The sequence below is a fragment of the Capricornis sumatraensis genome, chromosome 7 (genome assembly GCF_032405125.1).
Source record: "Capricornis sumatraensis isolate serow.1 chromosome 7, serow.2, whole genome shotgun sequence".
Taxonomy (NCBI): Eukaryota; Metazoa; Chordata; class Mammalia; order Artiodactyla; family Bovidae; genus Capricornis; species Capricornis sumatraensis.
The window spans coordinates 95442178-95457517 of NC_091075.1; the positions used below are offsets into that span (position 1 = coordinate 95442178).

General features: G+C 40.9%; 1 protein-coding gene across 1 annotated transcript in view; it reads left to right on the forward strand.

Moving 5' to 3' along the window:
* Positions 1–15340, forward strand: part of FRAS1 (Fraser extracellular matrix complex subunit 1) — a 317287-nt gene that overhangs the window by 38016 nt on the left and 263931 nt on the right. Inside the window, exons 9-13 of the mRNA XM_068974976.1 lie at positions 4279–4368; positions 6279–6314; positions 7615–7762; positions 9504–9647; positions 11110–11244. Coding sequence (XP_068831077.1) covers positions 4279–4368; positions 6279–6314; positions 7615–7762; positions 9504–9647; positions 11110–11244 — 553 coding nt within the window. The remainder of the gene's footprint in view (positions 1–4278; positions 4369–6278; positions 6315–7614; positions 7763–9503; positions 9648–11109; positions 11245–15340) is intronic.

Consider the following 15340-nt stretch of genomic DNA (forward strand, 5'->3'; position numbering starts at 1 on the left):
CTCAATTTTGACCCGCTGCAAAACAAATTGCTTTCAAAGCTGTCTCCCTCTCCCTGGCCGCTCCCATCCGCCCCACCAGTTTCCCGCGGGGTTGTGAACTTGAGTGGATGAGGGGAGCTAGGAAGATCTGAAGCATGGGCTGTCTGTGAAGGCATTTTTCTTTCTTGTTCTCCCCCACGTCTCAGCTCCTCTTGACACGGCTCCTGGGGAGGAACAGCCTATCAAGCAAGGCTGTCAGCAACAGAGCTCTTTTTTCATGCTGCCTCCTACTTCAGTGTCTCAGCTGAGCTGAGACACATTTAGGTAAAGAGGGCCTCGCCTTTCGCAGATTTATTTCCCTCCACATGCCTTTTCATTTCTCTTCTTCACATCAGGGGAATCAGAATGGTTGGATGAAGATGAGAAAAACTCTGGTCAGGGCCCTCTTCTGTTTCCCCTCTCTCTCTCGGGCCAAGACTGGGCTTCCTGGCCTTGGCAGTCTGCCCAGAGGATGCTGAGTTATTTCCAAGGTTTTAATTTGTCTGATATCCCAGGGTTTGTGGAAAATCGGGGAGAGGTGATCCTGGTAGGGTGGGTCCCTTAACCACCTAGTTTCAGTCAGGTCTATAGCAAGAGTCTCACTCACAGGAAATAATTTGCCCCCCACCCTACCCCCGCCACCCAGTGTTAATGCATTTGCGAGTGCCTGCCAGTCTCCTGCTGTGGTGGCATAAGCCAGGCCCTCTCCTCTGTTCTTAGGTGGGGGAGCAGCCGCTGAAGCCAGTGGAATGGGTCTCAGTGTTCTGCAGGTCACCCCATGGCACTGTCTCACCCGCCTCTCATTCTCTGCCCACGGCCGCTCGTCTTCTCTTTTATGAATTGAGTTCTAATGCCTTTAGCCTATTTCTCCAGATCTTTAATCAATTAGCACATATTGTTTGAAGACCTTGGATTCTACACTGAATGTACTACCAGGTGGGAAATTTTAACCAAAACTAAACCGTGCAAAAAATATCCCTTAGCCTTCTTTCTATGCCGTACTTCCGTAAATAGCTATACTTAATGACCTTGTGCGAAAGTCACTTAAGTGTCTTCCCTAGTGGCTCAGATGGTAAAGAATCTGCCTGCAATGCAGGAGACATGGGTTTGATCCCTGGGTCAGGAAGATCCCCTGTAAAAGGAAATGGCAGCCCACTCTAATATTCTTGCCTGGAGAATTTGATAGAGGCTCCTGGCGGGCTACAGTCCATGGGATCGCGAAGAATCGGACATGACTGAGTAACTAACACTTTCACTTTCTCAATGACCTTGTGAAAGCCTGGGATACTCACTTTTGACCTTCTGTGTAGCTTGGAGATAACAAGATGAAGAAGATACATTTTAATCTCAAGAGTTCCCAGGCTTTTCGAGGGAAATCGGATACATACATAGGAATTATAATATGCAATGACACCAATGATTAGGAATTAACATGAATAAAATGCGTTAGGAGCACCTGGAGAAAATGATGACATTTGCCAAGGCGAGCAGTAAAAGTACGCTATTGGTATTTTTACTCAATTATACCCCACTTTCTGCCTATTCTAAGATATATCAAGGTCATCTGATTTCTAATCTTCATACCAAAGGTAGAATAAGTCTATGTCTATATCCACAAAGGTGCAGAAAAGTAAACTTCTAGAGAAAGAGGCAAAATTGTGCAGCATCACCATTGTAATAATTATTGCATTATTATCAACAGCAGTGTTATGATAGCATTGAAATAGCAAACAGTTTTTCTTTGTTGAAAAAGGATCAAGTGGCATGACCTTTGTCATTGATGTATAAAACCAAATCCCTAGACATTGAAATATAAGTAAATCAGCAGTAGAATAGCGTAACAGGATGATTTCCATGTTTCTATATTTAGTATTATCTTTGAGCATGAATTCAAATAAAGAAGTCAATTTGCCATTTTTTTTTTAAAGACCTCACATTCATATATGAGAGATAAAATGGTAAGGGAATCAAAGTTTCTAGCAAAAGACATGGAAGAAGGTAGTCATGCCATCAACGTGAGGTGCTTTTCCTTTCTCCAGCAGAGGAAAATTCCCTCAAAAGAATGTTTTCTCTTGCAGTGGGCAGGTTGGTGGAATGACAAAGTCTCTATCTGATGGATGGATACTGGTGTGATTCAGTGGTGAGGGGTTAGCAGATTCCATCTGGCCTATGCAGCAGAATCCTCTTAAAAAGAAGAGTCAGTTTTGTTTCACAAAGCAATTTTTCTCAAAGCCAAAGTCTGATGCTAATTGGAGCAAGCTCCTCATCGCAGTGAACTGATGAAGTTTGGGGCATCTGCTGCTACTGCTAAGTCACTTCAGTCATGTCCGATTCTGTGCGACCCCAGAGACGGCAGCCCACCAGGCTCCCCCGTCCCTGGGATTCTCCAGGCAAGAACACTGGAGTGCGTTGCCCTTGTCTTCTCCAATGCATGAAAGTGAAAAGTGAGAGTGAAGTCACTCCGTCATGTCTGACTCTTCTCGACCCCATGACTGCAGCCTACCAGGCTCCTCTGTCCATGGGATTTTCCAGCCAAGAGCACTGGAGTGGGGTGCCATTGCCTTCTAGATGTCTCTAAATAGCAAATCTATTTAGAACTTCCTGACTCACCGAAACTGCATCCTCACTCCCTAGGAGCAGGGCTAGTGGTTATTTTCAGGAGCTTTTGAAAACTCAGAAAAGCTACCTTCTTTGCCTTATCACAGTGATGCACACTCCATTTTCGGTTTTGTCTGTTTATATTGTAGTAGGCACTCAAGAATGTCTCATGCATTTCAACTTTAATAGAAGGACACGTACTCTGTCTTGTTTCAAAACATTGTTTTAAGTGACTTAGATTACACGTTTATAAACCCCTTTATATGCTTGGAAAGCAAATTTCTCTGTGTTAGTAGGTTAGGCCTTCACTACCAGCTGATTTGTCACGTTTCTGCAAAACAATTTATATGTAAATACGTCTGCTCCCTGTAGCACCCTCTGACTGGCATGAAATTTTGAGGCATGGTGATCTATCTAACCCCTTCCTTTTTTTTTTTTTAACCCCTTCCTTTTTGAAATAGCTTTTTAGATATTATAAAAATTATAGTCATTCATATATTTTTGTTTCTTTTAAAAGTGATAGTTTCATTAAAATAATACATATTCACTTAGAAAATTGAAGGCTCAAGAGAAGTAGAAAAGAGACTTTAAAATCCATTCATAATGCTACAATTGAAAGACAACCAATGCTATTCTTTCATATTTTTCTTTAGTGCACAGTGTTTTTAAACATAAATACTGTGATTATTCTGTTTATGCAATTTTACATTATTCAGTTTTTACCTAAACACGGTTTTTACACTTCAAATGTAATATAGATTGCAAATTAAATAATGTCTTCATGTAAAGAAACATCATCATTTTTTAAAAAGTAGATACATCTTTAGAAAGTGGGAAGTGTTTTAAAGAATACTCTTTAGCCTACAGATATTAGATGCTACTATATGCATATGAAAAGCTGTAAATAAAGCTTGTCTTTTTAATAGCAGATTTCCTGGGAGGTAGGACTTACGTTTAATGAAATTATGTTTTATAAGTTATAGAATTCAGAATTATTTTTATAGTCAGCATTTATTTTATAATAAACAATTGAAATGATTGATTTTGATAAGTTAAAAGTGATAAAATGATGGCTTTGAAAGTTTAATATCTGCCTTCCTAGTGTGGCATTTCTTTCCTTCCTCTTGTAATTTTTAAAATAGTGATTATGTGAATTGGATAACAGTTTCAGAATATTGAATAGGAATTAGTTTTCTGCTGTTTAATTTTTGCCTGAGACTTCATCTATGCATATAGGGATGTGCCTGATTTTGTATTCAAGGGAAAATGTTGGTGTGATTTGAGCACTGTTAATGAAATCAAATCACAAGTTCAAACCTTGAACATAAATTTAAGGTCCTTTTCTGAAACTCATAACTTTCCATGACTACAAGATTACTTGTGGCCTTTCTTCTTCATGGGAGTTCCTGGTCATGGGTAGGAAATCATATACAAAGATCATCAGAACTGGAAAGAAAAAAACCCTGGGAGGAAGGGGTGAGCTGTATTGACTAGGCTTTTCATAGGGACATAGCACAGGGGAGATGCAATAAGTCATGAGCCAAAGCAGAGGGGTGTGTCATGGCTTTTCATTCTACTTAGGGAATTCAGCCACTTCGCAATTTAGTGCTGCTCCCTGGAGATGTTAATTTGATGTGTATTTCTGCAACCTTTATTCTGCAGGGTGAAGAGTTAATTCACTTAGAGGGAAAATGCTGTCCTGAATGCATTTCAAGGAATGGTTATTGTGTTTACAAAGAAAATGCAGAATTTGTGAGTATCGGGCTAATAACCGAAGACTAATAAAAATGAATCTTTGGAAATTAGTTTAATATGGGGGCATTACCTTCTCATTTCTTTTACCCATTCACTTGTTTAACAAACATGATTGCACTGTTGTGCCAGGCACTGGAGATACAGAAGCCCACGCCAGAGGCAGAGCCCCTGCTCTCCAGGAGCTTTTGTTTCATGGTGGGTGCATAGACAATAAACACATGTGTTGGGTGGTGACGGGCACCACTTTGAAAATAAACCAGCTGGGTAGTAACTGAGGGGAGAGAGGCATCTTTTATATCAGATGATGGGGGCAGTCCTCTCATGAAGAGAAATTTGAGCAAAACCTGAAAGAAGACTCTGAGGGAGTGAGCCAGGGATATGTTGGAGGGGGATACATACCAGGAAGAGGAATCAGCAAAGGAAAAAACAGTGAAGCAGAAATGTGCTTGGCAGGTCCAAGAAACAGCAAGAAAGTGAGTTTGGCTGGAACCAGGGGAGTGAGGGGGAAAGGCTCTGAGATGAGGTGCAGGAGGTAGCCTGGACCCCGGTTTCACCCAGACACAGATGAGAGCTGCTGGACAGTCTTGAGCAGAGCAGGGCTGTGAGGGGCTTACTTGTGAGAAAGGCACATTGGCCAACGTATGGGCAAGTGACAAAGGAGGTGAGGCTGATACTAGTGTTTCGGGTTAGAAGGTTTTGTAGTAGTCTGGAGAGTGGTGGTGGTTTGGTCTAGGGAGGCAGTGATCTAAAGCGATCAGGCTCTGGGTTTATGCTGCAGGTAGAGCTGAAAGGATTTTGATGTGTTGGATGTAGAGCAAAACTATTAGTTAGGGTTTTATTTATTCCTAAGTCTGTACTTGTTTTTTCTTCTATACCCCCAGGGAAACATATTTATCTTAATCTCTTCAAATTTGCTCTATCTTTATAGCTCTTATTTTCCATGTGGGCTTCTTGGAATGTTGATAAATTCAATGTGTACTTAAAAAGCACATCTGTTAATCATAGATACAGCTGCTTCACTGACCAATCAAAGTGGGATTATCACTATTAGGATTAGGTGCTTTGACTGGTGAACTGATTCCTACACCTTTTTCTCTTGTGATCTGGGTAAATTGCACCCGTCGACTTGCCAGTGTTTTATATAAGCTGGGGATGCTGTGTGGTATAGGGTTAAAACATGCGAGCTCTAAATTCAAACCTCTATTTTGCCACATACTGACAATGACCTTGGGCAAGTTACTTAATCCTCAGCTAGAGAGATAAAAATAGTACTTATCTCATGGGTCTATTGAGATGATACATATAAAGTTAGAACAATACCTGGCATATAAAGAAGCTTAAGATTATTATTATTATCATCATGCTCTTGGCATTGTTTGCTTCATATCGATACAACATAATTTAGTTACCTTTGTTTCCTAAGAATTTAGGAGATTAAAGGTTCCCTATAAATATTGAAGTTGTGTTTTCTCTCTTTATCACAGTATTAATTTTCCTATCCATTTTTGAAGGTAAATAAAGCCCAGTAGAATTCAATAAAAGCAAGTTGTTTTAAATAAGCACAAATTCCCATGATGCTGCAGTACCATAGAAGTTTCAAGAATTTGCTCTTACAAGCTTAGGTCTCTTGCCTGCAAAGTCCTTCATATTGAGGGGAATTGAAGCCAAATACTCCAGCACAAAGTGAGAATGAGAATTCAAAAATATTTCCTAGGCATATTGTCTTCACGTCATACTGGTATACTTTTCTTGTTTTTGATATATATTTTATTTATGTTCATAAACCGTGACTGAAGGTTCTTGTTACTTAGGGAAAAATGGATATTTCCTATTGAAAAAATGCCTAGATCAGCCTAATGGTGTTTTTAGTAGTATAAAAATATATTTCTGTTTTGCTTTGTTCCTAGATGTCCTCAAATGCAAGTAAAGTTAAACGTATTCCAGTAAGTATAAATTTTTAGCTTGTAGATAAATATGTACAAAATTATTTTAAGCAGTGATCTACATAAACCGTCCTGGAAAACTTTAATGCTCAGTATTTTTGATAGTCATATTTGATGGCACTATGGTCTGGGATTAAGACTTGTAATGATAACAAAGACTGATTCATTGAACTTTTGCTAAATACTGTCACATTAATTGTTCAGAATGCTTAGCATCCACTGACTCAGTAAACATTTTATCAAAACTGTATTTTAAAGTATGCCCTTTTATTCTCTTTAACAATACCTCCTTCATGTCCCCAAACATTCTGGTAGGAACTTTTGTCTCTTTTCTATCTCCAGGGTGAATAGTACAGTGAGTAGAAAGGAACTGCTCTTTATAATTCACTTTGGACGCTCTGTCATCTAATGTTTATTAGCATCATTTGCTTGGCTGAAAAGAATATTTAGTGTGAGAAAGCCCATGGCACATCCACAGCCCACTAAATGTGGGTATGCCAGAGCTGCCACTGTAAGAATACATGACCCTACTGTTGCTCTTACTATAGTAACAATAAGGAAATTCAGCATTTTAACCTGCTTCCTACTGTTGTTATAAAGATTGTATTTAATGCACCTGCTAATCACCAGGTACACAGTAATCCCTTCTGGTGTTTTTGTTTTGTTTTGGTTTTGCTGAGACAGGTTGAGAAACAAGTGTTATATGCTTCTTGCATATTCTGGAAGCCCCAGAATGCTTTCACACTTTATCCTTCTGCCTGGGTTCTACTTTAAAATAAATCAATAATGAACAAAGAAGAGGAGACGCTATCCTTTTAAACTTATAACTCTTGTTGTTGTTCGGTCACTAAGTCATGGCTGACTCTTTGCAACCCCATGGACTGTAGCACGCCAGGCTGCTCTGGCTTCCATTTTCTCCCAGAGTTTGCTCAAATTCATGTTAACTGAGTCAGTGATGCTATCTAACTGTCTCATCCTCTGCTATCCCCTTCTCCTTTTGCCTTCAATCTCTCCCAGTATCAAGGTCTTTTCCAATAAGTTGGCTCTTTCCATCAGATGACCAAAGGATTGGAGCTTCATCTTCAGCATCAGTCCTTGCAATGAATATTCAGGGTTGATTTCCTTTAGGATTGACTGGCTTGAACTTTTCTACTGATGTCCTGTTTCAGTTAGGTTTGACATTGTACTAATCAGGAGCCTTCACTTTGACCCTTATGGAAATCACGCGTTCTCCACCAGCCACCTGGCTTCTGAATCTCTGCACTTTGATAACAACGTCCTTCTTTGCTGTCTCCTGCAGGAGGGAGAGAAGTGGGAGGATGGCCCTTGCAAGATGTGTGAGTGCCGGGGGGCTCAGGTAACTTGCTATGAGCCCTCTTGTCCTCCATGCCCGGTGGCCACACTAGCCCAGGCGGTGGAAGGACAGTGCTGTCCCGAATGCACATCAGGTGGGTGCATGACCATTTTATGTCTGCTGAGCTGTCCTTACTGCCACACAATTCAAAGAGATCTCCTCTCCTCCTGCCCCTTGCTTGTTTTTCTCTACTCACTCACTCGGTTTGTTTGTTTCTTCTTAATTTTTTCTAACAAATGACACTAATTAACCTTGGTCCATGCGTTTGCCAAATTCAGCTGATTATGAGTATGTGACCTCGCAGAAGTCATTGGTCCTCTCTGAATCCTCATGTTCTTGTTGATAAAACGGCCTTATTTTCCTTGCAAAATTATTGTGAAAATCAAATACAATAATGTTCGAAAACTTGTAAAGGCAAATATGGTTACTAGGACTGCTTCGTTGTCACAGATCAAAGAAAAATTGTTGCAAGTTTGTTATGGATGTTCATTTCTTTAGATGAACTATTAAACAGATGGTTCCTTTTGGAGTTCTCAAATGGGTTTTTGAAGTTGAAGGACCCATTAATTTCTTCCAAAAGAAAATTTTATCTACTTGTTCTGCAACTCTGCCTTCAAATCACCTGGGGTTGAATTAGTTCCAGTTAATAATTGTTGGCAAGCCCTGGAGTTGGTCTGGCTGAGCAGTAATTTGCCTGAGAGCTCAGTCTGCCTTGGAGAAGTGGCATTTTCTTGCACTCATATTTCATAATTAATTGTTTTCATCTGTGAGTTGCAGCTTTTCATATTGGCAGTTGCACTTGTGGCACTCAACATATTTTGGCTAATCAGTGTTTCCGTGAAGAGTTTATCATGGGAAAACCATGGCAATGGCAGGGTTTCGTTACTTTACCCTCACCAAAGTGACTCTTTGGGCTTTCCAAAACAAATATGTAGCATATTATAATTTCCCAAACCTTGAAAATCAGGTCCTTGACAACTGTGAAACCTAAAAGTAGTCCTGTGCTGACAATGTACCAAGTTCAGTGATGATCCTAGTGACTGGTAATGAGGTTTGAAATCTTAGAGAAAAAGAAGAAAAAAATGGCTGTATTTTTTTTTAAGAATATAATAACTTTTTCAGTAGTGTAAGTTTTATGTTTTAACCTTTATGCACATCAAAGGTTAGGAAAAACTTCTAGGAAATTATAAATCATTGAATCTGCTTAGATCATCTACCATGGAACTAGTCATTCCTGTTTCTAGAGGTATTCTAGGAGGAGACAGAAGCATGAAAAGGCCTAGTTTGGGAATGTTTTTAATGTCTTCACTTTGGGGACACAGTGATTGTATTTCAAACAAGGAGCAATTCCTAGAAATCTTACATTGAAATCAATTTTGCTATTTGGAGTCCTTTTTCATCCCCAGAGTTTTCTCCATATTTTTTTACAGATCCTCTATAGCCCTTTTCATGCATAAAACCTATACTGTTGAAAAACAGTTATTATTTTCTTAAAAATGCAGCCACTTTTTTCTTCTTTTTCTTCAAGATTTCAAACCTCATTACCAGTCATTGGGCTCATCACTGAACTTGGTGGTAAATTGTCAGCAAAGGGTTAGTTTGGTATTGTTTTTAATGTCTTCACTTTGAACACAGTGTTTTTTAGACAAGGAGCAATTCCTTGAAATCTTGTATTGAAATCAGTTTTGCTATTTGGAGTCCTTTCTCATACATACCCAGAGTTTTCTCAATATGCTATACAGATCCACGTAACCCCATAAATCCCTTGTTAGAAGGAGGTAAGAGAAATTGTATGGTCTTTACTGAGTTCTCCTCTTCTTTGTCCTTGATCATAGTTCGTTGCCACCCAGACTGCTTGACCTGCTCTCAGTCTCCAGACCACTGTGACCTCTGCCAGGATCCCACCAAGTTGCTGAGGAATGGACAGTGTGTGCACAGCTGTGGTCTGGGGTTTTACCAAGCTGGTGCTTTCTGTTTAGGTACGGCTCCAGGCAGACTACCCAGGGAGGGACTGAGGTTCACTGGTATCCTGGATGGGGTCATGGTGCGGGAAACGCACAACTTCCAAAAACCATGAGAAGGGGGTAATGTCATCCGTAGGCTCCTTGACTTCTTTACACCCATCCCACATTTGATGGATGTTTCCATGCTTACCGGGAGGTATTAAGAGATGATGGGGCAGTCAGATATTTACTAGGTAGTCGTGGCTGATTTCTCACTTTCGAGGATAGTCATCAGTTAATCCAAGATAGAACTTCAGAGGTAACTTGACCTTCGAGAGCACTTACCAGAACTTTATTGTTTTGCTAATGGGGAATCTGTGGACCAGAGAATGAACTGGCTTGCTTAATATCACACAGATAATTGGTAACAGAGCTTAGCTTTTGTGGGTTACCAGAGGATCCAGAGGGGGTTCATGTGCATTTCAGAATGCTTATAGTACATGTGGGGCTTCCAAGGTGGCACTATTGATAAAGAACCTGTCTGCAGGAGATGTGAGAGATGCAGGCTCGATCCCTGGTTCGGAAGGATCTCCTGGAGAAGGAAATAGCTACCCACTTCAATATCCTTGCCTGGAGAATCCCATGTTCAGAGGAGCCTGGTGGGCTACAGTCCATAGGGTTACACAGAATCAGGCACGACTGAATCACATAATACATATGAGAGGGAGCTCTTCCTGGGAGAATTGGGCTTGGTTGAGGCCAAATCATAGTTACTTTTTCTCCTATCTCTGACCCAGGGGGTTAATTATCCATTTTAGAATGTGTAGGTTTACACCCTGGCTGTGAGTATAACCTCTCTGCACCTCAGCATTCTTACCTATAAAGTGGGGTGATTCTGGTACCTTCCTCAGGAGGCATTGTGGGGATTACATGTGTGAGTACACGTCAAGTGCCTAGGATAGTCGTTAGATCTCGATAAAAGTCAACTGCTTTTATTATTTTTGTAATTATTCATTTCTGCCTACTCTCTCTCCTGATTCATAATCTTCAGCTTCCTTGGAAGTTATTTTTATCTCTGAATAAGGGGTATTCTTGTAAATGATTGAGTGAGAAAGCTATTGGGGGCAAATGGATATGAGGAGAAGAGCAAGACCCTTGAGCCTAACTGCCTTGTTTCCAATGCCAGCAGCTTCATGTGACCTTGATCTTGAGCAGATTATTTTGCCTCTGTGAGGTTGCTCGTCATTTGTAACATTGGGATTGGTACTCTATCTCATAGCGTTGTTGTGAAGATTAAATGCGTTTATATACATAAAGCACTTTGCACATTGCCTGGCATGAAATATATGCTGTGTAAATGAAGGCAGGTAGAGTTGTTTTCCTGCCTTCCTGATTCTCTGTGTCTCCAGAATTGGTCTTTGTAGGCACTGCCACCAGGGCAGTGCACTTGAACTAATGAAAGGTTCCCTTTCTCTTTCTCCCACCCTTGTCGAGCCAGCCTGCCAGCCACACTGCTCCACCTGCACCAGTGGGCTCGAGTGCTCGTCCTGCCAACCTCCCCTGCTGATGCAGGAGGGCCAGTGTGTGTCCACATGTGGGATCAGCTTCTACCAAGACCACCACTTCTGTGCAGGTAAGCCCTGACTTGCCATGGTCAAGCAGGCCACCGAAAAAGCCACCCCCTGCCCCCTAACTACCTGGGGCCACCCGGAGCTATAAGCAGCTTTTCAAGTAGGAGAAAAAATTCTGAATGTGATTCCTGATGGTGTGAGAACAGTAGACGAGAGACCTGACAAGCAGTGTTTTTATAATTTTATTAGTGCTTTAGTGATGTACATTGTGATGTGATTTCTAGACGTCCTTTTGCACATATCTGGGGGCCCTGGGACAGTATCTGATGAGCATTATACTTTGACTCGGGCTTCCCAGGTGGCTCACATGGTAAAGAATCTGCCTGCAATGCAGGAGACCTGGGTCTGATCGCTGGGTCAGGAAGATCCCTTGGAAAAGGGAATGGCTACCCACTCCAGTATTCTTGGCCGGGAAATCCCATGGACAGAGGAGCCTGGTGGGCTACAGTCCTTAGAGTTGCAGAGTCCGAAACAACTTAGCAACTCAACAATGACAAACAAAATACTTTGTCTCAGATTGTCATTTTAAAAAGTTGTTAAGTCAGATTCCTTCATGGTATAAGAACACAGGACTTAAATGAAGAGGAACTATATTTATATATTTTTAAGCTTTACTTTCACTTAGAGAGGGAGAAACAGAAACAAGAAACTTGGACAAATAAAAGTAGGCTTTTAAGTTTGTTCCTACTTTAGTATCTGCCTACTTAGCATATGTATTAGTATTTATTACTTTAGTAGCTTTATAGGCCTAATTTTTGGTTTTTAAATTTTTATTTATTTATTTTGTGGCTGTTTGGTCGTCATTGCTGCTCATGGGCTTTCTCCAGTTGCTATGAGTGGGGCTGCTCTTCAGTTGTGATGTGCAGGCTGGGCTTCTCATTGGAGTGACCTCTCTTATTGCAGAGCCTGCACCCTAAAGCTCTTGGTCCTCAGTAGTTCTCATGCATGGGCTTAGTTGCCCTGTGACATGTGATATCTTCCTGGACCAGAGATTGAACCCATGTCTCTTGCGTTGGCAGGTGTATTCTTAACCACTGGATTACCAGAGAAGTCCTTGTTTATATTTTTAACTCTATATTTTTTATTACAATATAGTTGAAATTTTAGTATCTTAATCATCTCTGGAGGTGGGACTAGTCATAATATGATTTAATTTATTTTTTATACATGACTATTTTTTCAATAGTGATTATAATCATGGGTACAAATAAAAGAGTAAATGTATAAAGAATTTTTTTAAATGCAGAAATAGAGGGAGGTGTGATGGTGAGAACAAAGAAATGGACAGAATCCTAAGTTTGTCTTTTGAAAGAGACAGGGAATCAGGTGTTCCCAGAACCTAAGGCAGGGTGTGTAGTGGCAGGAAAACCTGAGGAGGCAGATGGACCAGAAGGTGGGTCTTGGGTGTCATCCCAGAGAACTGTGGTAGCTGCATTCTGCAGCTGAGCCAGAGGGCAGGGATGTGACAGGAACTGGGAGATGGGCCAGTCTGAGGGTCAGCTAGTAGGCTCCTTTCTTTCATGTCTTTGGTTAGATTTTCAGAAAAGTTGGAGGGAAAATGGAGAACCAGTGCTATCTAGGCTATCTAAGTAATAAAAGCAATTTACATGTCCACTTGTGGATAAGCAGATAAACAAAATATAGTCTGTGTATGCAGTGGAATATTATTCAGCCTTAAAAAAGAAGAAAATCTTCCATATGAGATAATGTGGTTGAATTGGGGACATTGTACTAAATGAAATAAGCCAGTCGCAGAAGGATGGATGCTCTATAATACCCCTTATTTGAGGTACCTTGGTTTTCCTGATGACTCAGTGGTAAGTAAAGAACCTGCCTGCCAGTGCAGGAGATCCAGGTTTCATCCCTGGGTCAGGATGATCCCCTGGAGAAGGAAGTGGCAACCCACTGCAGTATTCTTGCCTGGGAAATCCCCATGGACAGAGGAGCCTGGTGGGGTACAGTCCATGGGGTTAAAAAAGAGTCGGACATGATTTAGTGACTAAACAACGATGACATATTGAAGTATCTAACATAACAAAACTGACAGAAGCAGAGAGAAGAAGGGCAGTTGCCATCGGCAAAAAAAAAAAAAAAGATGGATTCCTGGCATTGGAGAAGGCAATGGCACCCGATTCCAGTACTCTTGCCTGGAAAATCCCATGGATGGAGGAGGCTGGTAGGGTGCAGTCCGTGGGGTCATGAAGAGTCGGACATGACTGAGCGACTTCACTTTGACTTTTCACTTTCATGCATTGGAGAAGGAAACAGCAACCCACTCCAGTATTCTTGCCTAGAGAATCCCAGGGATGGTGGAGCCTGGTGGGCTGCCATCTATGGGGTCGCACAGAGTCGGACACGAGTGAAGCGACTTAGCAGCAGCAGTACAGCAAGTCAAACATTTTGGTTGTGCAAGATGAATAAATTCTAGTTATCTGCTGGGAAAAAAAAAAAAGAGTCAGTGCATGGTATTCTTTAGGTGCGCAGGCTGAATGAGCTCCAAGGCCAGGTGAAAGTCTCTCCTGGAGGAGACTGCTGTCCGTCTCCACTCCTGGTCATGGTTATGGGCGGAATCCACAGGACTGTGGAAACCACTTTGAAAGGAAACACTGGTACTGTGTGTGCCATGTGGATGTGAGGATAGTGGGCCTGGAGCCAGTCACATTACAGAAAGGGAAGCATCCTGGCTTCTGAGTCTGACATGGGGGCTTTTTGAAATCTAGAAGAATTCTTTATTTCTGTATCCCCAACATCATGGGCTGCATGAAGGGTTCAGATTTGTTTGACATTTGTTGAATAAGTGTTTGAGTGATGAAGGAATGTCCTACCCCTTGGTGATCCTTGAAGGACCAGCTTTTTGACAGCAGTGTCAGCCACAAAAGAGAAAAGAACTCTTAATGTTTATTACAATCCCATTCTATTTACTGGTTATTTTAGAAAAGGTTTAAAGTGGGTGCATAGGAACGCTTTTTAAAGTGTCTAATGGTTCGGCAATTTAGGTAAACTGCTGAAATTTCAATTTGATGAAATTATTGAATGTATTCTTTATTCCTTTCTTCTATCCCATCAAAGAGACCTCCTGCTAGCACTCTTGCAACCGATTTGCCTTTGAAAGGGAAGTAATTCCCCCTAGATTTTATTTTCCCCCTATACCTCCTCCACCTCGGCCAAATGTCCCACATACATGTTTACTTTTTTCTTTTTTTGGCCACTTTCCTTCCTCCCAAGCACAGTGTTTTAATTGGTGTTGTTAATGTGGTTTCAGGGCACTTTAAAATGGGTAATGTTTCATTTGATTACTGGTTTACGTAGCTGACTGCTTCCACATTCCATCCACATGCCCATACACAAATGCCTTAGTAGAAAGTTGCTGGGAAAATTTGTTCATGCACCCTCCAGGGAATTAAACCAATTTGCTTTAGTTCAGCCTGGTTGCATTTTTATGCATAAAATGAGAAGAAAAAAGAGAGCAAGAGGAGAGAGAGAGAAGAAAGAACGATCTTAAAAATTAAGGCTAAACTTGTGATCAATTTCCATATACTCGTTTGATGGTGAGATTGCCCAAATAATCTTTCCAAATAAACTTTCTCATTATCGGATTTTTTTTTTTTTCGCAATATTTGTACTTTGCACCATTTTGAGTGTTTTTTCACCACTGACCTTCGAAGTTGATCAACCAGTGCTCATTCAGAGTGCTAAACTTTTCAAAATGAAGCCTGCCATTTTATGGTTTTTCTGGATTGATTCCTTCTGCTAGAATCATTTATGTTCTGGCTGGCGTTAATTGCCACTTTATTGACCCATCAAAATCAAAAGAAAGTGAACACGTGCTGAGAGAACTCATTACCAGAAATTAGCTGATTAATATTCATGCTCACCATGTTGCATATGAGACAGAATGAGAATTTCTAGGCAGACCCAAGAGGCACATAGACCCATGACTCTTCAAGAAAAGAGTCGAGAAAGTAAACCAGAGGGAGGTCAAAGAAGGGTCTGAGTCCTACCTGAGAACCACATCCTTAGGAGCTTTTATCATTATTTCTTTTCCCTTGAGTTTTGTGGTATAGACACACATATACACATATGCCTACAAACATGTAC